This window comes from Macrobrachium nipponense, chromosome 1, assembly GCF_015104395.2.
Source record: "Macrobrachium nipponense isolate FS-2020 chromosome 1, ASM1510439v2, whole genome shotgun sequence".
NCBI lineage: Eukaryota > Metazoa > Arthropoda > Malacostraca > Decapoda > Palaemonidae > Macrobrachium > Macrobrachium nipponense.
The window spans coordinates 38,079,507-38,102,593 of record NC_087200.1 but is presented as its reverse complement, the minus strand read 5'-3'; the positions used below and the strand labels follow the sequence as shown (position 1 = coordinate 38,102,593).

The 23,087-nt window shown below is 40.5% G+C and overlaps 1 protein-coding gene across 2 annotated transcripts in view; it reads right to left on the bottom strand.

The window, feature by feature from the left end:
- Positions 1-1,182: 1,182 nt before the first annotated feature.
- Positions 1,183-23,087, bottom strand: part of LOC135219244 (probable serine hydrolase) — a 100,931-nt gene continuing 79,026 nt past the window's right edge. For both annotated transcript variants that reach the window (XM_064255840.1, XM_064255841.1), the window contains one exon: positions 1,183-1,558. In XM_064255840.1, the coding sequence (XP_064111910.1) occupies positions 1,346-1,558 (213 nt within the window). In that variant the 3' untranslated portion in view covers positions 1,183-1,345. The remainder of the gene's footprint in view (positions 1,559-23,087) is intronic.

The following is a 23,087-nucleotide window of genomic DNA, read 5'->3' as shown; positions in this document are numbered from 1 at the left end:
TCAGGCAAGAGCTTTTGTCTGGAGAAGGATGAGGGAGTATGCAACAGGCATAAAACCTATACATATCTTTGTCAACATGTCAGAATCTCCAAGAATGATGGTTAACATTAGCAATAGGAATTGTCATAGCCCTGTTGTCAGAAAGGGAATCGGATCTACCCTCCAGTGAGCCCCACTGATGGTAAGCTACAAATTTTCACAGTCTACAGCTTTGATCACAAGAAGGTGGTCAAACAGAGGTATTTACAGAAGAGAATACTCAAAATAAAATCGCTTTGCTTAACCAAAAGGAGAAGTATCCTTCCCATTCAGCATTCCTAGTACAGTTTTAAGAAGGAAGGCGAGAGCAGGAAGGTAGAATGGAGCCCAGACACTTCTCTGGAAAGTCTTGGCATTCCACACCTGCAGTAGGAAATGTTTCTGCAATATGAAAACCCAACTGTTATTGTTAAGATGAGTTAATAATTTATATGTATCATAACAATGCTTATGCTTTGGTAAATCAGTAGTTTAAAAACAAAATTATTGCTGTTGAAGTACCCCTGACTTACTGAACAAACACAAATACAATCACCATTAAAATTACCAACACAAGCCTCAAAGCCACGACAAGTTCTGTGACCAGAGTAGCAGCAGACACATAGACTTAGACGATGACTGAACATTTTGTTACCTAGTCTCAGTTACCAACCCGCTGTTGACATAGGTTATCTGTACATAAAAAACAGGCTTGTATTCTCATGAGAACAAATCTTTGTGGGAGACATGGAAAAATATACCTTGCTAAAATTTATGATCCTTGTTGAATGATAAGCAGTTCTTTCCTTATCTGATGACACTCAGTGCATGAAAAGTCATTCTCTTAAGGTTTCTTCCAATAAACTAAATACTATATGCAAAATCTTATGAACTGTAGAGGTAAATTAATTTTTTTTAAAAATAAGAAAAATTCAAACCTCAACAAACCTCGATTAATATTTTACTCCCCCTTCTGAGTACTATATTAACAGGTCAAGTTTTAAGACTGGTCATTGATGCCAGAAATCTGAGGGACTAAAGATTTTTAACCATATCAAAGAGTGGGTTTTTCTCATTACCTAGTCTTTAATGTGTTCTGTTTTTTTCCAATCAGTACCTTGACCAGCAAGGCAAAGTTATCTTAAGGAAACAGTTTGTAAGCTGTCAAGTCACAATTTTTATTTGTTTTTGACATTTCACAGGCTTTTCTAATGCAACTGCAAATGGTAAACATGACAATTTGATTTAACAAACCTATTATAACCTTGCACTGCACTTTATAATGTGCATGTGGGTATTGCAAAGTATATATAATGTTTCCTCTTCCTTATACATTAACATTATTTGCTCCATTATGAAGCATGGATTCACATTTTTCTATAAAGGAGTTAATGTATGTTCCAACAGTTTCTGGATGAGTAAGATGGACGTGGTGCTTCCCCTCTAATTCTACACAGGAAAAGTAACGACAATCCTGTTCAAAAGCTGCTAACACAATGTCGTATCTCTCTGGGGTTTCATACTTGTGGCCCTCGTTTGCCTGGAAAATGAAAAAAAGAAATATATCAATAAATATCACAGGCAAACATTCTTTGAAGGTTTAGTCATTTTAATATCATCTAAGATGACAAAAATCTCTGTAATTTAGAACTAATATTGTCTAAGATGACTAAAATCTCTGTAATTTAGAACTAAGTAAAGCATTAAAAATTGGACTACACATTCACCATATCTAAAAGGTTTAAAACTTATAAAACTCTCAAAGCAATGCATATATGCATATTTAGATAAAGTAATTCTCTCAGGTATTCTTCTCATAGATGACTCTAAGAGTAAGAATTTGGATGCTAAATGTTTGTTAGAGTAAGAATCTGGTTAATGCAAAAGCTGCAGTTTACCAGGACAGAATCAAACTTCCATACAATACCAGTATGCCAAAGAAATAAACTAATCAGGCAAAAAAGGAAAATAAAAAAATGAATTTGTGATACAGTATAGATGACTTGGGCAAATGCACAAACTTTATTTAAAATACAAATCTGATTTGCTGTAAACTTTCAAGCATTCAAAAACACCATTAAGCATCAGATGAATGACTCCCACCTTAAGTGAGCATGTTTTCAGCTTTCCGAAAACGTTGACAATTAACTAACTGTACTTGCCTCACAGGTGTTACCGGTGTGGTACTGATATTCGTTAATACAGTGCAACTAAATACGTTGAATTTCACTTGGTCAAGTCACTTAATTCATCCTTTGTTGTGTACTATCATTTTTGAGGAATGACCAGGCAAACACTGTATGGACAGAAATAACAACTAAAATCTTTCAAATTCATTATTCCCACTATGCTATATTAATAGTATTTCCATCTTTAAATATTTAATGAATTTTCAGAAGCTACTTGTTCTGCCAGTCACTGCAGGTTCAGCCATAAAATATATATTTTAACACCCTGTAAAGTAACGCCACTTCATCACCCTAAAACAAAAATAAATAAAATTATAAAATAATAAATAAAATTATAAAATAATTTGCATGGTCCATATATGTACATGGTCCTATGTGGTGTGGTGTTAAACAAGAACTGAGTCATTACTAATGCTACAAGGAAAATGTCCTAAGTCATCCCCTTGGGTAAATATGAAATTTCCTAAACAAAATTTATGTTTTCAATACAGACCAGTCACTTTACAATTAAGACTGCCTTCCCTTAGCAACATATGCATCTGGAACCCCAAGTCCCACTAATGGTAGTCATTTCCCTGTTTTGTCTGGATTTATCTTACAAAATGCAGGATTGTAGGAGGGTTCTTTGAATAAATTGATGAGTTTGTATTAAAAATAAATGTTTAACACAAATCCCATCAGTTTACAGATGCCAGAGTGCAGTGGAACCCTGTATTTACGGGGGATGTTTATCAGACTCCCCCGAATAGTTAAAACCCGCAAATACTTAGAATTCCTTCTAAAAATGCTTATAACTGCCTATTTTAAAAGTTCAAATACCAAATGCATACCTTAAGTAACATCCTACTTCAAATATACATTAAATTACTATCCTATTACTGCTGTTAATCTTTGAGATTTTATTATTAATATAATTTCTTCAAAGTCATCTTAAACATTTTACCATTGAAAATATGTATGTACGTACATCCAATAACGCAGAGAGGAGAGAGAGAGAGAGAGAGAGAGAGAGAGAGAGAGAGAGAGAGAGAGAGAGAGAGAGAGAGAGAGAGAGAGAGAGAAAATTGAATTGAATCGGCAACATCATATATCTGATCTTCAGGAGTGAAAGTATGAATTTTTTCTGAGACAGGGAATAATAATGAAGAGAGAGAGAGATAGGGAGAATAACTCCTTTTGACTCCTTCCCCTCTGCCAATACATATATCAAACTGTCATATATTATTATTATTACTTGAAAATATTAATAAACATATTAGGTATACATACATACATGCATGTACCACAAAACTTCTCTCATCTCCGTAAAAGAGAGAGAAATTACATGAACGTAAACATTATTCTGCAAGTTATTCACAACACTGCAACACTCCCCCTCCTGTCACATTAGTACATGTACCTGACATATTTGACAGCTCTGGACCTCAGCTTAGTACCTGGATCTAAAAAGAAAGATGCAGGGTATAATGGATTCTACTTCATTCTTAAGTAATTTTTTGTATTTATAAACTAAAATCTTACTAATTCACTATAGTATTTTATTATTGCCGTTTACATTAATATTAATATTTGAAAATTTTCCCACAGCCACACTTTCCCCTTCACGTTACTTTTTACACGCAGGACAATTGGCTTACTGAAATACAGAACACAAAATAAACACATGTACTTATCTCAGACTCCAGATATTCAGGGCTAGGCGCTGTGCTGTCTGCTAGATATAGGCTAGGCTAGTTGAGACAACCACCACTGAGAATCACAACACAAAACAATCAACCGAGAACTACAACCATACACAACAACTTAGCAACCAGACAAATACCAACAGCTCAAAACAACATGACAACCATACAACAACTCAACCCAGGGGTTTGAGCAATCGAGTTCTCCTAGGGAGCTCTAGCCTCCAAAGTGGGATGTTTCCCTGGTTCTCAAGAGCTTCACTAAGGGTTCATATGAGCCTTTGCGTCACTCACCTGACAGGAACTTGACGCTCAAGATTGTCCCAGAATTTATGGCCAAGACCTAAAATCCCTCTGTGCACAATGACAGGTTCACTTCATTTTCAATTCCATACTGAATGAGGGAGGTGATGCTCAAGAACTTTTGTTGTGCCCTGTCCGGGCCCTGCGTTGCTATCTTAAAAGGACACAGCACCTTAGACCAGGCTGCCGCAGACTTCTTGTTACCACAGGATGTACTAAGAAAGAGGTGTCTAAGAATACTATCTCTTTTTGGATACGGGAAGCCATCAGACAGGCATACATACTTGGCTCTTGATGATTCCGTCATCACGTCTGTGCAGGCTACAGAGCATGATGTTAGGGGTATTGGTCCCTCTCTGGCTTTCAAAAAGAACTTGGCTGTACATAGAGTGCTGAGCGCTGGTACTTGGTTACGCCAGAACACGTTCACCTCTTTCTATCTTAACCCTCTTACGCCAAAGCGGTAAAAAAAAAATTGTCTCCCGTGTGCCGGAGGTGTTTCAGAGTGAGCGCAGAAGCGGAAAAAATATTTTTTTCAAGAAATCACAATGTGCTTAGTTTTAGAGTTCATTTTTGGCTCCTTTTTTTGTCATTGGCTGAAGTTTAGTATGCAACCATCAGAAATGAAAAAAATTATCATTATCATATATAAATAATGCAATATATGATAGGGCAAAAACGAAATTTCATATATAATTGTATTCAAATCGCGCAGTGCGCAAAACGGTTAAAGGTAACAAGTTAATTTTTTTTCATTGTAATGTACACTAAATTGCAATCATTTTGGTATATAACACATTTTAAAACGATAAAAGCAACACAGAGAAAATATTATCACAAAATAATGCATGAATTCGTAACGCGAGGACATAAACAAATATTTTTTTCAAAAATTCACCATAAATCTACATATTGTCCTAGAGACTTCCAATTTCTTTCAAAATGAAGACAAATGATTGAATATTACTATACTGTAAGAGTATTAGCTTACAATTGCAGTTTTCGACCATATCTGACAAGTTAAAGTTGACCGAATGTCGAATTTTTTAATATATATATTATTTATATGCAATTATTTCGGAAATAGGAAAAGCTACAACCTTCAAATATTTTTCGTTTTATTCTACATGAAATTGCGCACATTTTCATATATAAACTCTATGAAATGCCTAATATGAAACGGAGCAAATATTCCGAGAATGGGACGTACGCATTTCAGAGATTTGTGGCGGAGAATCCGCGTGCGGAGGGAAGGAAAGATTTTTTTTAAATTCACCATAAATCTAAATATTTTGCTAGAGACTTCGAATTTGTTTCAAGATGAAGATAAATGACTGAATATTACTAGACTGTAAGAGTTTTAGCTTACAATTGCGTTTTTCGACCATTTCGGTAGAGTCAAAGTTGACCGAACGTGGTTTTTTTTTCTATTTATCGTGATTTATATGCAAATATTTCAAAAATGAGAAAAGCTACAACCTTCAATTATTTATTGTTGTATTCTACATGAAATTGCGCACATTTTCATATATAAAACTTTATGTAACGGCTAATTTAAAATGGTGCAAACATTACCACAATCGCACGTATGATTTTTTCGGAAGAGTTACCGAGCGGACTTAAAGAAAATGTTATTTTTTTCATAAATTCACCATAAAAGGGATTTTGACGTAAGGAAAAATCTATTTCTGGGCGATTGGCTCGTGTCGCCAGCGAAATATCCTTTAATCTATTATTTCTAGGGTAAATGTACTAACACATACCAGAGAATAAATAAATAAAGAAAAAGGTCAGTACAACTGACTCGCTCACCCTCCAAGAGGGTGTCGGTATGAACACTATGGCGAGTGAGACCACTACCACGAGCCGAATGCCAATAGAAATCTCCCACTACAAAATCCCCACAAGAGGAGAGCCGACCCACAGAGTGGGCAGCAACTACTACTACTCCATCCCATGCTGCCGACTGCTGCGCCTCTGGTGGCCATCCTGAAGTTAGCAGACAATCTTGAGCGATGGGATGGGTAGGGTGGGATTTCGTGGCAACAAGAGCCAATTCGCCCAGAAATAGATTTTTCCTTACGTCAAAAATCCCTTTTCTGGGCTCAGCTCGTGTCGCTGCGCGAAATCGTACCAGAGAAATAGCACAAGATTGTAAATAAAATTCAACAAAACAAAAAAGGTCTCAAATAAAAGATAAAATAAAATAAAAGAATATAATTGCTAATAAAGATACATATACACAATGATACAAAAATAGAAATATTGTTTAAATTAACTTAATGCTAATAATATTTCTTAACCTAAGGTAATTTACATATATACAGGGCTTACATGGCATATATGTTCCGAAATAGTATCTGTGTATTGATATGTATCAAGAACTCTAGAGCAATTAAGACAATAAGTTGAACAGAACAAACTTCAATAATAACAATATACGGAATGTATATAACTTAATATACAAAACCCGTAACCAATGCAATTAAGATGTATCCCCTAGCATAAAAATAAGGGGATCACATCCAAGAGATCAATATATACAATCGATTGTGAGTGTCCCTAGCAAAAAAATAAGGGACACCCACCATATCATCATAAAAGCAGCTAAGACACAAGGTAACCGTAGATGAACAAGGCAGGAATAGACGAACTGTTGGGTGAGACAGGTAGAAAGGAGGGACTGGATCTTCTACTAAAGATTAGGCAGAGTCGGGAAACTATGTTACCCACCGCCACTGCTGAAAATTTCAGAGCTTCCAAGGACTTTAAGTAATGACGTTTAAATACTGTCGGCGATTTCCATCCAGTATATTTTTTCAACTCATCGAAGTTCATATGTTGGAAATAGTTAATTGAGGTGGCTACTGCCCTGACATCATGTGCTTTTGGAAAAGAGTCAGGATTGGCTTGTTTAATAAAGTACAAGATTTGCTGCCTGATGCCTTTAATAGATAAAGTACCACCTTTTTTCTCTCATAAAGAGAGGACCCGATGAGGATGAGGAGGTCCTAGACAGAAAGGCTCGTAAGGTCGATACTGGGCAAAGAGATATATCTTGTGGAAGGGGTAGTACCTTCCATGGTTCCCACCTCATCAAAGGATCTTCATTCTTAGCTATAAACTACGTTCCGGAGAAAGAAATAGCACTTCCCTGTGGGAAGGAACTGAATATGATCCGGGATCTCTGGGAATAATGCCGACAGTTCTGAAATTCTAGCTCCTGAGGCCAAGCTTAATAAAAATAGAGTTTTTCTTAAGAGCATTATAAATGAACATGTGTCATTATCAGTTTCTGAAGCCAGCTTTAGAACATCATTTAAGAACCATGATACTGACGTAGGCCTTACAGAAGGTCTAAGTCTAGCACAAGCCTTGGGAATAGACGAGAAGTAGGAGTCTGTCAAGTCTATGTTGAAACCAAATTGAAAAATCTTTTTCAAGGCTGACTTGTTTGTCGTAATGGTGCTAGCTGCTAAGCCTTTTTCGAATAACGATCTGAAAAAGGATATAGCTGAATGGAATTGGCATGATTCTAATATCTGATTCTCTTAGAAGGTTTGCTAACTTTTTTGACATCAGCATCATACTGTCTCAAAGTTGAATCCCTTTTATCGGATTCCCAAGAAAAGAATAGTTTTGAGGGTCAATATTCGCATCCCTTTTCGCTGCAAACTTCATGAAATCCATAAAGTTAGGGTTTTGAGAATTCCTGAGGAAGCGAACACAGTCTTCGTTTGTACTGACTGGGAGAGCTTGGGGTACTGGGAATCCGAAGAGGGCGAAGACCCAGTTCCAGAATTAGAGGGTACCAATTGCTCTTCGGCCAGTCTGGGGCTACTAGAGCCACTTGACCCTTGAATGTCCTGAGTTTTGTTCAGTACCTTCATGAGAAGATTCACTGGAGGAAAGACATAAATCTTCTCCCAGTTGTTCCAGTCTAGGGCCAGGGCGTCCGTGGCATAGGCCGAGGGTCCAGGTTGGGGGCCACATAACATGGGAGTTTGTGGTTCGCTTGGGATGCGAAGAGATCCACTTGTAGGCCTGGAACTCTCTGAAGAATCCATTGGAACGAACTGTTGTCCAGTGACCATTCCGACTCTAGAGGTACTGATCGGGATAGAGCATCTGCTATAACGTTTCTCACTCCAGCTATATGGGTGGAGGAGAGGTGCCAACTGAACTTGTCCGCCAGGGAGAAGATGGCTACCATGACATGATTTAGATGGCGCGATTTGGAGCCTCCCCTGTTATACAATGTACTACCACTGCGCTGTCCAAGACTAGCTTTATGTGGGAGTACTTTGGCGGACGTAACCTTTTTAGGGTCAAGAACACTGCCATTGCTTCCAGTACGTTATATGGAACTGACGGAACTGAAGTGACCAAGTTCCCTGAACTTTCTTGAACTGGGAATATCCTCCCCAACTGCTTAATGAAGCGTCTGTGTGGATGGCGATCCCCGGAGGAGGAAAATGAAGGGGTACTGAAACCGATAAGTTCTTGACTTTTGCCCACGGGCGAAGTCGATTCCGTAGAATCTGAGGGACTGAGGATAATTTGTCCCTGGACCTGACATTTGCTCGTGAGCGCCAGATTCTGGTTAGGTCTTTCAGTTTGGCTTTCATCAAGATGTTTGTCACTGATGCAAACTGGAGTGAACCCAGGATCCTTTCCTGAGTTCTTCTCGACGCCAGTTTGTGACTCAGAAATTGCTTGACTGACTTCGCTATTTCTTTCCTCTTGGTTGATGGAACGACAGAGTATGGGAGGATAGATTCCATTGAATGCCCAGCACTGAAAGTTTGACTCTGGAGAGAGTCTTGACTTGGTCCTGTTTATCTTGAAACCTACCTAGATATTCCAGGAACTGGAATCACTTTCAATGTTGCTTTGTGGCATTCCTCGACTGTGGAGCCCAGATTAACCAATCGTCGAGATACGCTACTACCATAACCCCTTGCGACCTTAGTTGTTGAACCACCACTTCCGCCAACTTCGTGAACACCCTGGGTGCTACGTTGAGCCCGAAAGGAACTACCTTGAAGGAGAATGTCTGGTCTCCTATTTTGAAGCCCAGATACGGACGGAAGTGTCTTGCAATAGGGATATGATAGTAAGCATCTGTAAGATCGATAGAGGTGGTGACGGCCCCACGGGGAAGTAAGGTCCGTACCTGCGAGATCGTGAGCATCTTGAACTTGTCGCAGCGAATGGCTAAGTTTAAGCGGGACAAGTCTAAGATTACCCTTCTTTTTTGTGAGCCTTTCTTTGGCACGCTGAATAAGCGTCCTTGAAATTTTAACCTGTTGACTCTCGCTATAGCTCCTTTCTGAAGGAGGTCCTCCGCATACTCCGTCAATTCTTTGGATGGGAGTTGGCGGAAAGGTCTGGATGGGGGCGGGTCCGCTATCCAGCTCCAACCCAGGCCTTTGGGACACAATTGCTCTGCGGCCCACTTGCTGAAGTTCCACCGGTGGCGGAAGTGAAACAGTCTCCCTCCTACCTGAAAATCCTAATTGGTTTTGGTAGCCTCCTCGGCCTCCCCTGAATAAATGCTTTCCTCTATTGAAGGGCCCTCCCGATCCTCTCCCACGAAAGGATCGCTTACCTCTGCCTCCCTTACCCGAGCGGTCATACTTTTGGGAAGCCTGACCCTCGAAGACTTGATTGTAGGCTGGAGAGAGAGCGTAAGAGGTGGAGGGTTGAGGCTGGGGGAAATAACATAGATTGGCTGCGACTGAGCCTTGGAGGTAGAAGGTTGGGCTGCTTGCACCAACGGGACAGCTGGAACCTGCTGAGTAAAGCGTGGCTGTTTCTTCTGGTAGGGGGCTGGAAACGTCTGGGTTTCCTTTGAGCCTTACCCTTGACCACTTGATCTTGGCGTCTCTTGGCCGTAAGACCCCAACGATCTTTAAGGCTTTGGTTTAATCTCGTAGCCTCTGCCTGGACCTCCTTCACCATCGCCTCTGGGAAGAGGTCTGCTCCCCAGATGCTCGATGTAAGCAACTTATTCGGCTCATGCCGAATTGTTGCTTCTTGGAGGACATGTTTTCCTACAATTCGGCCTAGCCGTTGGCGGAACTCAAAAAACATATCAGACTGCACCAGTTTGTCAGTCAGAGACTTGGTGAGAAGCTTAAAGAGTGGCTCAGAACCATAGGAAATGGTAGCCACCTCGGTCATGGCCATGGTATTAATAGACCTGGCTAACCTCGATTTAGCATCAAATTCCGCCTGAATAAGGCTATCCGGAAGCCTAGGTAGCTTCTCACCAAACTGCTCCATAGCACAGTCTGGTTTGAGTTTGCCCGCTGAAAAGGTGTTGGGTAAATCTTCCCACAACTCACCGGCTGAGGGAAGTAAAGGAGACGTAGGGTCCGCTTCTTTCAGCTGAGGCATCGAATCCCCCTTCTGGGCTGCTGGAATGGTGGTTGTAGCGATCTTTGTCAAGAAAGGGAGCGGGGTACTCTCTTCCATTGTAAAGATCGTAAAAGAACTCTTAAATGGTTGAATCTTTGTATTGGAACAATCCATGTCCTCTAGACACCTGAGCCATTCTCTCTGAGCCTGGTCTCTTGAATAGAGGACTGCTCTTTCGGTACCTTATCGTCCCGAGTCATGGCCGAGGCGGTGAGCCTGGCGTAGCCGATGAACGGAGGCTGAAGGTCTTCCAGGGTAGAACTCGAAGTCTTCAATCCTCCGAGTTCCACATTCCGGGATAGAGATAAGCCCGTCTTGGAAGGGGCGTATGACGCTACTCTCCAAGGATTGTTCATTGAGAACGGAGGTAGAGAGTCATACGGGGTAATTGGGCTCCCCCTGTGCTGAAAGGTGGGGGAGAAGCTAGTGGAGCTTGGCTCAGTCCGGCTATAATGTTGTCCTGAGAGTTGATCCTATCAGACAACCGGGAGAACATTTGTTCCATACTGGTTTTCAGAGAACCAACCAGATCGCCCACTTGTTGCAACAGACCAGCGTTGGAATCCAGAGCCGGAGCTGCTGCGGAGGTGGAAGGGTGGTCTGAACCGAACCAAGGGAGTGGAACTGTCGACTCCGCCGGAGTGTGTGATCTCTCCCTGGAGGATCTACTCCTAGAGGATTTAGAGCCGGACCCAGAAGCTTTAGACTTCTCTGCTCCGGGATTTCTAGCCGGAGACTTACGAGAAGAAGATGACGCCGACGCCGTCTTTTTAGACGACGACGACGTCTTAGTCAAGGTTTTTACAGCTTGACCTTTGACCTTGGGTCTAACGGAAGCGTCAGGAGAAGTATATAATTCTGCACCTGTAAAGCCTTGGAAGGATGGAGAGGTTGCAGGGGTAGAAGATCCAGTAGCACCCAAGGGCATCCCTTGGGCGTCCAACGTACCTACCTCGACCAAACAGGTCGTCTACACCTACCATAGGTTCAATATTAATGTCCAATTGTTCGCGACTTCCGAGGAGATGTCCTGGCCTTGATCCGTCAATGAGGCAGCAAGCTGTTGCTGAATGAAAGCGATAGTCGGGGCCGCCTCTGCTGGGTCGACGTAGCCTGTAGACTTGCCTCCGGGGAAGATCAGTACCGCCAACTTCTTTTCAAGAATGTAGGGCATACCCTTGGCGGCGTTCTTCCCAAAAACCGCCGACCCAGGCCCAGGCCAGGCGGGTTGCCCAGTGCGGGATCCCTCACAGCCGGGGCCTGGAAGAAAGGGTATTGATTAGATTTTAAGATTAAACTTAAACTAAAACTAAATTAAAAGCTTAACTTAAAATTATAGGGGCTGCAAAACCCCATGAATTTTTATCTTAAGTTTGGAAGATTGAATTTAGAAAACTTAAGAATTATAACAAAATGGGGACTGGCTAACGGAGTTGGAATACTTACCCCGTCTAAAAGCTGGCTCACCAGATCATAACAGATGGTGCACGTCTCGTGATACCAGACCTGGATGTCCCCGTGCGGAGTCGCGCATGGAGCATGGGACCGGCAAAACTTCATGTCCACATGGGTCTTGAAGTGTGGCGGCGCATCCCGGATGCTCACAGTGGTGGTCTGTAAGTGAAAAGACACATGAGTATCTTAAAGGCTATCACTTACAGGCTAAAGGACAGAAGAACTCCGTTGCATGCCGGAGCTCGGAAAAAATTTGGGCATAACCCCTCCCTTAAAGCCTGAATAGGCTATAACCCCGGAGAGATCCGGTGAAACAGGTAAGGGAGGGGGGATGGTTTAAGGTAGCTTAAGATAAACTTACTAGTTTAACATAACAGACTTAAACCTAAAATACGAACGTACCGGACTAAGTCCAGTGCGTGGCGGAGTGTCGTGACTCAGCGAGACGGAGTGGTTAGTAGGGACCAACTGTATATCCCGGTCCACCCTTCTGGGTGGACTAGCACCTTTCCGCTGGATGCGTGGGGCTCCGGTGGCAAAGGAGCCCCAGTAAGGTGGGAAAGGGCGAGAGGACAACAGACTCGGGCTAGCAACGGAGCGACGGAGTAGCAACGGAGGGGGGAAAGGCCAGTCCCCCCCACCTTTACCATCCGGCCGGACCGAGAAGCTGGAGAGGTCGAGTCCAGTCTGGGTCTGTCCCGTCCCTCTACTCCCTCCGCCTGGGGGGAGAGGTGGGAGGCAGGCTCGGGGGTAATGCTGGAGCGAGCATGGGTAAGACCAAACCTCCACCCCCCCCGACTCTATGGAAATAGCGGGAGGGGGAAGATGACTGGACAGGCGTATGGCTGCTCCGTGATCACGTAGTGACCACGGGGCGGTAACAACAAAACAATGAAACAATAAGGCCTAGAAGACACAACCGGCTGATCAGGAGAGATGCTATCGGAAGCAACCGAACTGAGGAGCGGTAGCATATGGCCCTATGGGCCCTAACCTAGGCTAAATGAGCCAGACGCCTACACTAACCTAACATAATATAATATAATATAATATAAAATAAATAAAATATGAAAGGAGGAAAACAAAATAGTAGGAGAAAAAATCCAGGAGTGTACGACTAACCCGAAGGAAAGTCTACCACTCAAAGCTAGCCGGGGCCGATACTAAGAGCCGTGGCTAGGGTCTGGATAGAAGGAGCCTACATAAGGTAAAAGACATGCATGCATGACAAAAACCGTGTAGACTGTACCCTAAAACAAACAAAACGGATGATTAAAATAGAGCGTACTAAAGTAAGGGAATGTTCTGGGTATGGGAGACCAAGAACGAACCCGCCACGAGGCAGAACCATGCTGCCATGCTTCCGACCTAGAGTTTGTATTTATACCTAAAAAACGGCAAACAAATACTGGGGCTCAGGGCCGGAAAAAACCAATTAGCAATAAACACTGAGTACTTAACTTAGCTGCTGCGATGGCTGCACGCTCCATGATAAATAAATCCAAAGAAAAGGGCACAAATAACACAGAGTAAAAAAGGGCACGTGTATACCGTGTGCGCTAACTGAAAAGGATGACCACCAGAGGCGCAGCAGTCGGCAGCATGGGATGGAGTAGTAGTAGTTGCTGCCCACTCTGTGGGTCGGCTCTCCTCTTGTGGGGATTTTGTAGTGGGAGATTTCTATTGGCATTCGGCTCGTGGTAGTGGTCTCACTCGCCATAGTGTTCATACCGACACCCTCTTGGAGGGTGAGCGAGTCAGTTGTACTGACCTTTTTCTTTATTTATTTATTCTCTGGTATGTGTTAGTACATTTACCCTAGAAATAATAGATTAAAGGATATTTCGCGCAGCGACACGAGCTGAGCCCAGAAATCGAAATATTGTGCTAGAAACTTCCAATTTGTTGCAAAATTAAGGTAAATGCTTGAATATTACTAGAATATGAGCGTTTTAGCTTACAATTGCGTTTTTCGACCATTTCGGTAGAGTCAAAGTTGACAAAAGGTTGAAATTTTGGCAATTATCGTTATTTATATGAAAATGTCTCAAAACTGATAAAAGCTACAACCATGGGTTGTTTTTAGTTGTATTGTGCATGAAATTGCACACATTTCCATATATAAAACTTTATGTAACGGCTAATTTAAAATGGTGCAAACATTACCACAATCGCTACGTATGATTTTTTCGGAAGAGTTACCGAGCGGACTTAAAGAAAATTTTATTTTTTTCATAAATTCACCATAATTCGAAATATTGTGCTAGAGACTTCCAATTAGTTGCAAAATTAAGGTAAATGATTGAATATTACTAAAATATAAGAGTTTTGGCTTACAATTGCGTTTTTTGACCATTTCGGTAGTCAAAGTTGACCAAAGGTTGAAATTTTGGCAATTATCGTTATTTATATGAAAATATCTCAAAACTGCTAAAAGCTACAATCATGAGTATTTTATTGTTGTATTCTACATAAAAATGCGCACATTTTCATATATAATACTTCATGTAACGGCTAATTTACAATGGTACAAAAATTATGTCAAAGTGACGAAATAATTTCCGAGATGTGTCACAGATACTTTTTAGTGCGGCAAGAAAGAAATTCGCGCTTGCGCGCCAGCGTAACGATTGTAAACAAAACAACACCTTGATCCGTGAACTCCCAGCATCCCCCAAGGCGCGTGATTCAAAAGTTTTAGGCTGGTAGGCCTATAAGTATTTTTCCACGAATTTTAAAAAAAACTTTTGTAAGTCGACGTAAAATACGTCCAGTCGGCACACGGGAGACAAAAATTGTCGACGTAAACTATGTCCAGTCGGCGTGAGAGGGTTAAGGATGTTGCCCACAGATCTACTGACACGTTTTCCCTGGGTCCTGTGGTGGCTGCGCAACAGGTTGTGTAACTCATAGTTGCCCTTAACAGAGCACTTTTGTATCTTACCTAGGATGATTATGTGGATGAGAGAATGAGTGAGTTGGCTGGTCTCCTTTTTCTTGTACCTTTCCTTCTTCTTTAGGGCGGGTTAAGGAATAGACACGTCATTCGCTGGACAGGTCTGATACAGGTGAGTAAGGTAGTCATACTGATAGTGTGGTCACTTATCCCTCTTACGCCGACTGGACGTATTTTACGTCAACATTTTTTGTCTCTCGGGTGCCGACTGGACGTATTTTACGTCGACATACAAAAGTTTTTTTTAAATTCGCGGAAAAATACTTATAGGCCTACCAGCCTAAAACTTTTGAATCACGCGCCTTGGGGGATGTTGGGAGTTCACGGATCAAGGCCTTGTTTTGTTTTGAAGCGTGACCCAAGTGCGCATGCGCGATATCCCTTCTTCTCGCTCCAGCCAGCATCAGTGGCGCATCATCCGAGAGCGATCTTTCGTCAAAAGCGTGTTTTTCTGGACTTGTGCGAGACTTTGAGCATCTGTGTTGCTACAGGACATTCATAGAGATGTCTCAACGATGTGTGAACCGCGAAAGGCGCGTTTTACCCGTCGGAAGGGATCGTGTAAGGAGAGTTTTGGACCTGGATGCTGGTGAGGGGCCAAGCACCCAGCATGACCCCGCGCCTCAAGGCTGTTCTGTGCGGCCACGTGTAGCTGAAAGTGTTTCAGGAACACAGCGTATGCCTTTGGTTACCCCTAGGAAGCATGTGGGCGTCCTTAGGGGCATTCGTAGGCATTTGGGAGGCCTCCAACCAAGGGACATAGATGAATATCTTTCGGAGCTTGATTGGGAACATGTCGCAAGTCCTCATTTTGATGGCGGATGGTCATCCAGTGATGAAGACATCAGTCCCGATGAAAGTGAGGATGAATATATGCCCCCTATGTCCGTTCGAGGCTCACATCCCGAAAGTGAGCTCGAATTCAGTGGTTTCAGTGCTTACGAGGGGGAGGATGGGCATATGGGGTCTAGTTTTATCGCGGAGGACGATACAGAAAGTGAAGGCCTAAGTGAGGGTGATGGGCCAACGGGGGAAGGTAGAGTGCAATATCGTGCCCGCACCCGTGCGCGCACCGCGCACGGGCACGTAGAAGGTCGGCTCGTCGCGCCAGCCAAGGTGAAGGTCAGTCGTCGGAGAGTGACGAGGGGTGGACGGAGGACCCCACCCCTCCTAACATGCACCCCTTCACGGCAACCCCTGGGCTCACCGTACCAGTACCTCTGACTGTTTTGGGGTTCATCCAGCTTTTCCTTACGCGGGAATTGCTGGAATACCTGGTACACGAGACGGTGGACTACGCTCGGTACTGCCGGTATGAACTAAGGACAACCTTGTTGTATTACTGGCGGGGTTGCAACCTCATTGACATGGTGCATTTTTTGGGCTCCACATTTATTTTGGTATGACACCTGCTTCCGACGTCAGGCAATATTGGAGGAGGAATTATTTTTTATGTATGCCTAATGTGCCTGGCGTTATGTCCCGTGATAATTTCCGTCGTGACATGTACTTCAACGCCTTTTCAACCGAAGGGCCATACCCCGGAATAACAGTGATCGCCTCATTTTAGTGCGCCCAGTGTTGGATTATATCCGTGATCGGTGTAGAAATCTCCTGATTCCTGGAAAGAACCTGTCTTTGGATGAGGGGATGATGCCTTACAAAGGACGTCTTAGTATAAAAGTGTATAACCCCAAGAAGCCGAAGAAATATGGTGTGAAATTCTTTCTTATTACCGAGGCCAACACTGGATATGTCGTGGACTTTTCAGTGTATTCCGGGGTCTTCTCCACGCTGCGTGACACTGTATTCAGTCTTGCGGGACGTTTCCGTAACCAGGGATATCACCTGTTTATGGATAATTATTATAACTCGGTATCCCTGGCCCAGGAACTGTATGAAGCTGGTGTGCACGTCAGTAGTACCCTTCGGTTGGTGCGTGGGGCCCCGAATGTCCTCAAGAGGTTCGCTAGTCATCCACAACACCTGGCAAGAGGAGAGACAGAGTGGCAGCGGAAGGGCGCTGTCTTCGTCATCTGTTGGAAGGGTGTCCGACTCGTCCCCATGATTACGACGAGTCATGAACCCATCCAAGAAGAGATCGTACAGCGGAAGAAGACACGTCGACAGGGCCGAGTTGTGTTTGAGGAGTTTCGTATCGAGCGGTCTACCATCATTGGGCACTACAACAGGCACATGGGAGGAGTTGATCTCTTTGATCAGCTCATCCAGTATTATCCCTTCGCCAGGAGAACCAGAAGGTGGACACAGAAGCTCCTCAAATACATCCTTCAGTTGGCCCTCCAAAATGCCTACATACTGTACTGTGGGTACCGCGGTGACAATCTTCCAAGGTTGACCCACTTACAGTTCCTAGAGGAAGCCGGGAATGCCCTCATCAACTTCGATCCCAATGAGTGGCCTTCCATAACTGACCCCCTGCCCCGAGCTGCAGATCTGCCCCTAGCGGAAAGGGCAGATAGGAGGGCCAACTTCGGTCGACCTGCCGCCGCCCCTGCTGACGACGCCCCAGCTGCTGCCGCCCCTGCTGACGATGCCCCTGCTGCCGCCGCCCCTGCTGACGACGCCCCTGCTGCCGCCGCCCCTGCTGACGATGCCCCTGCTGACGATGCCCCTGCTGACGACGCCCCTCTTGCTGCCGGCCCCGCCATCACCGCTTCTCGTCGGGTAGCGGACCCTGTGTGTTGGCTGCAGCCAGGGGATCACATACTGGAGGCCTTACAAGGGCGAAGGCAGAAACGGTGCCGGGTGTGCCATATGAATGGCAGAAGGAGAGAGACCCGGTTCTTCTGTCGTCTCTGCAAAGTTGCTCTTTGCAGGATAGGGGAGTGTGACCGAAAATACCACACTAAGGTCACGTATTGGAGCGCGCCCCCTAAACCGACAGCGGAGGGCGCACGGGGCCGCCGGGTCCAATCAGCAGTAAGGGCGCGCGTCTCCCTCCCTCCCACCTGTACCTCGTCATGTCGAGTGGAGAAAAAAAAAAAATGCAAGACTCTTCAATGGAGGAGGAGGGAGAAACAAGAATAGAACAAAGAGTCAGGATTACGAGTGAGTATTCTGCATTTATGTTATATTTATTTCTATATTTATTACAATTTTTTATATATCCATATCTATGCATGACAAAATAATAATAAGACATTTCATTGTATGCGAAAAGAGAAGTGTCACCTGCATTCCTTTTATTTATGTATCGGTACCAGAATAAAAAAATGATATATATATATATATTTAATATATATATATATATAGATATATATATATATATATATATATATATATATAGTATATATATATTTTATAAATATTGGTTTTATTGGGGTAAGCAAATTACTTACAGTCTAGTAATATTCAATCATTTATCTTCACTTTAAAACAAATTGCAAGTCTCTAAAACAATATCTCGATTTATGGTGAATATTTGAAAAAAATATTTTTATTCCCTCTGTGCGCCGATTCTCGGCCGAAAATCTCCGAAATGCGTAGGTCACATTCTCCTAATATTTGTGCCTTTTCATATTACGCTTTTTTTAGAGTTTTATATATGAAAATGTGCGCAAAATCATGCACAATATAACAAAAAATATTGGAAGGTTGTAGCATTTCTCATTTTTGAAATATTTGCATATAAAGTACGATAAATAGGAAAAAAACTACGATCGGTCAACTTTGACTCAACTGAAATGGTCGAAAAACGCATTTGTAACATAAAAAATCTTACAGTCTAGTAATATTAAATCATTTATCTTCACTTTAAAAACAAATTGCCCAACAAGTCTCTAGAACAATATCTCGATTTATGGTGAATTTTTGAAAAAAATATTTTTTTTCCCTCCACGCGCCGATTCTCGGCCGAAAATCTCCGAAATGCGTAGGTCCCATTCTCCTAATATTTGTGCCTTTTCATATTACGCTTTTTTTAGAGTTTTATATATGAAAATGTGTGCAAAATCATGCAAAATATAACAAAAAATATTGGAAGGCTGTAGCATTTCTCATTTTTGAAATATTTGCACATAAAGTACGATAAGTAGGAAAAAAACTATGATCGGTCAAATTTGACTCAACCGAAATGGTCGAAAAACACATTTGTAACATAAAAATCTTACAGTCTAGTAATATTCAATCATTTATCTTCACTTTAAAACAAATTGCAAGTCTCTAAAACAATATCTTGATTTATGGTGAATATTTTTTAAAAATATTTTTTTCCCTCCGCTCGCCGATTCTCTGCAGCGAATCTCCGAAATGCGTAGGTCACATTCTCCTAATATTTGTGCCTTTTCATATTACGCTTTTTTTAGAGTTTTATATATGAAATTATGCGCAAAATCATGCAAAATATAAAAAAAATATTGGAAGGTTATGCATTTCTCATTTTGAAATATTTCATATAACAAGTATGATCATAGGAAAAAAAAACTACGATCGGTCAACTTTGACTCAAACCGAAAATGGTCGAAAAACGCATTTGTACATAAAAATCTTACAGTCTAGTAATATTCAATCATTTATCTTCACTTTAAAACAAATTGCAAGTCTCTAGAACAATATCTCGATTTATGGTGAATATTTGAAGAAAAAAAAATTTTCCCTTCGCGCGCCGATTCTCGGCCGAAAATATCCGAAATGGGTAGGTCACATTCTCCTAATATTTGTGCCTTTTCATATTACGCTTTTTTTAGAGTTTTATATATGAAAATGTGCGCAAAATCATGCACAATATAACAATAAATATTGGAAGGTTGTAGCATTTTCTCATTTTGAAATATTTGCATATAAAGTACGATAAATAGGAAAAAAAACTACGATCGGTCAAATTTGACTCAACCGAAAAATGGTCGAAAAAAACGCATTTGTAACATAAAAATCTTACAGTCTAGTAATATTCAATCATTTATCTTCACTTTAAAACAAATTGCAAGTCTAGAACAATATTTCTATTTATGGTGAATTTTTGAAAAAAATATTTTTTTTTACCTCCGTGCGGCGATTCTCGGCCGAAAATCTCCGAAATGCGTAGGTCACATTCTCCTAATATTTGTGACTTTTCATATTACGCTTTTTTTTAGAGTTTTATATATGAAAATGTGCGCAAAATCATGCACAATATAACAAAAAATATTGGAAGGTTGTAGCATTTTTCATTTTTGAAATATTTGCATATAAAGTACGATAAGTAGGAAAAAAACTACAATCGGTCAACTTTGACTCAACCGAAATGGTCGAAAAACGCATTTGTAACATAAAAATCTTACAGTCTAGTAATATTCAATCATTATCTTCACTTTAAAACAAATTGGTTGCAAGTCTAGAACACTATCTCGATTTATGGTGAATATTTGAAAAAAATATTTGTTTTCCCTCCGCTCGCCGATTCTCGGCCGAAATCTCCGAAATGCGTAGGTCACATTCTCCTAATATTTTTTTTTTGTACCTTTTCATATTACGCTTTTTTTTAGAGTTTTATATATGAAAATGTGTGCAAAATCATGCACAATGTAACAAAAAATATTGAAAGGTTGTAGCATTTCTTATTTTTGAAATATTTGCATATAAAGTACGATAAGTAGGAAAAAAACTACGATTGGTCAACTTTGACTCAACCGAAATGGTCGAAAAACGCATTTGTAACATAAAAATCTTACAGTCTAGTAATATTCAATCATTTATCTTCACTTTAAAACAAATTGCAAGTCTCTAAAACAATATCTCGATTTATGGTGAATATTTGAAAAAAATATTTTTATTCCCTCTGTGCGCCGATTCTCGGCCGAAAATCTCCGAAATGCGTAGGTCACATTCTCCTAATATTTGTGCCTTTTCATATTACACTTTTTTTTTTTATATATATGAAAATGTGCGCAAAATCATGCACAATATAACAAAAAATATTGGAAGGTTGTAGCATTTCTCATTTTTGAAATATTTGCATATAAAGTACGATAATAGGAAAAAAAAAAAAAAAAACTACGATCGGATCACTTTGACTCAACCGAAATGGTCGAAAAACGCATTTGTAACATAAAAATCTTACAGTCTAGTAATATTAAATCATTTATCTTCACTTTAAAACAAATTGCAAGTCTCTAGAACAATATCTCGATTTATGGTGAATTTTTGAAAAAAATATTTTTTTTCCCTCCACGCGCCGATTCTCGGCCGAAAATCTCCGAAATGCGTAGGTCACATTCTCCTAATATTTGTGCCTTTTCATATTACGCTTTTTTTAGAGTTTTATATATGAAAATGTGCGCAAAATTATGCACAAATATAAAAAATATTGGAAGGTTGTAGCATTTCTCATTTTTGAAATATTTGCACATAAATTACGGATAAGTAGGAAAAAAACTATGACTCGGTCAACTTTGAACCTCAACGAAATGGTCGAAAAACACATTTGTAACATAAAAATCTTACAGTCTAGTAATATTCAATCATTTATCTTCACTTTAAAACAAATTGCAAGTCTCTAAAACAATATCTTGATTTATGGTGAATATTTTTAAAAAATATTTTTTTCCCTCCGCGCGCCGATTCTCTGCAGCGAATCTCCGAAATGCGTAGGTCACATTCTCCTAATATTTGTGCCTTTTCATATTACGCTTTTTTTAGAGTTTTATATATGAAAATATGCGCAAAATCATGCAAAATATAACAAAAAATATTGGAAGGTTGTAGCATTTCTCATTTTTGAAATATTTGCATATAAAGTATGATAAATAGGAAAAAAACTACTATCGTCGGTACTTTGACTCAACCGAAATGGTCGAAAAACGCATTTGTAACATAAAAATCTTACAGTCTAGTAATATTTAATCATTTATCTTCACTTTAAAACAAATTGCAAGTCTCTAGAACAATATCTCGATTTATGGTGAATATTTGAAAAAAAAAAAATTTTCCCTTCGCTCGCCGATTCTCGGCCGAAAATCTCCGAAATGGGTAGGTCACATTCTCCTAATATTTGTGCCTTTTCATATTACGCTTTTTTTAGAGTTTTATATATGAAAATGTGCGCAAAATCATGCACAATATAACAAAAAATATTGGAAGGTTGTAGCATTTCTCATTTTTGAAATATTTGCATATAAAGTACGATAAATAGGAAAAAAACTACGATCGGTCAACTTTGACTCAACCGAAATGGTCGAAAAACGCATTTGTAACATAAAAATCTTACAGTCTAGTAATATTCAATCATTTATCTTCACTTTAAAACAAATTGCAAGTCTCTAGAACAATATTTCTATTTATGGTGAATTTTTGAAAAAAATATTTTTTTTTACCTCCGTGCGGCGATTCTCGGCCGAAAATCTCCGAAATGCGTAGGTCACATTCTCCTAATATTTGTGACTTTTCATATTACGCTTTTTTTAGAGTTTTATATATGAAAATGTGCGCAAAATCATGCACAATATAACAAAAAATATTGGAAGGTTGTAGCATTTTTCATTTTTGAAATATTTGCATATAAAATACGATAAGTAGGAAAAAAACTACAATCGGTCAACTTTGACTCAACCGAAATGGTCGAAAAACGCATTTGTAACATAAAAATCTTACAGTCTAGTAATATTCAATCATTTATCTTCACTTTAAAACAAATTGCAAGTCTCTAGAACACTATCTCGATTTATGGTGAATATTTGAAAAAAATATTTGTTTTCCCTCCGCTCGCCGATTCTCGGCCGAAAATCTCCGAAATGCGTAGGTCACATTCTCCTAATATTTGTACCTTTTCATATTACGCTTTTTTTTAGAGTTTTATATATGAAAATGTGTGCAAAATCATGCACAATGTAACAAAAAATATTGGAAGGTTGTAGCATTTCTTATTTTTGAAATATTTGCATATAAAGTACGATAAGTAGGAAAAAAACTACGATCGGTCAACTTTGACTCAACCGAAATGGTCGAAAAACGCATTTGTAACATAAAAATCTTACAGTCTAGTAATATTCAATCATTTATCTTCACTTTAAAACAAATTGCAAGTCTCTAGAACACTGTCTCGATTTATGGTGAATTTTTGAA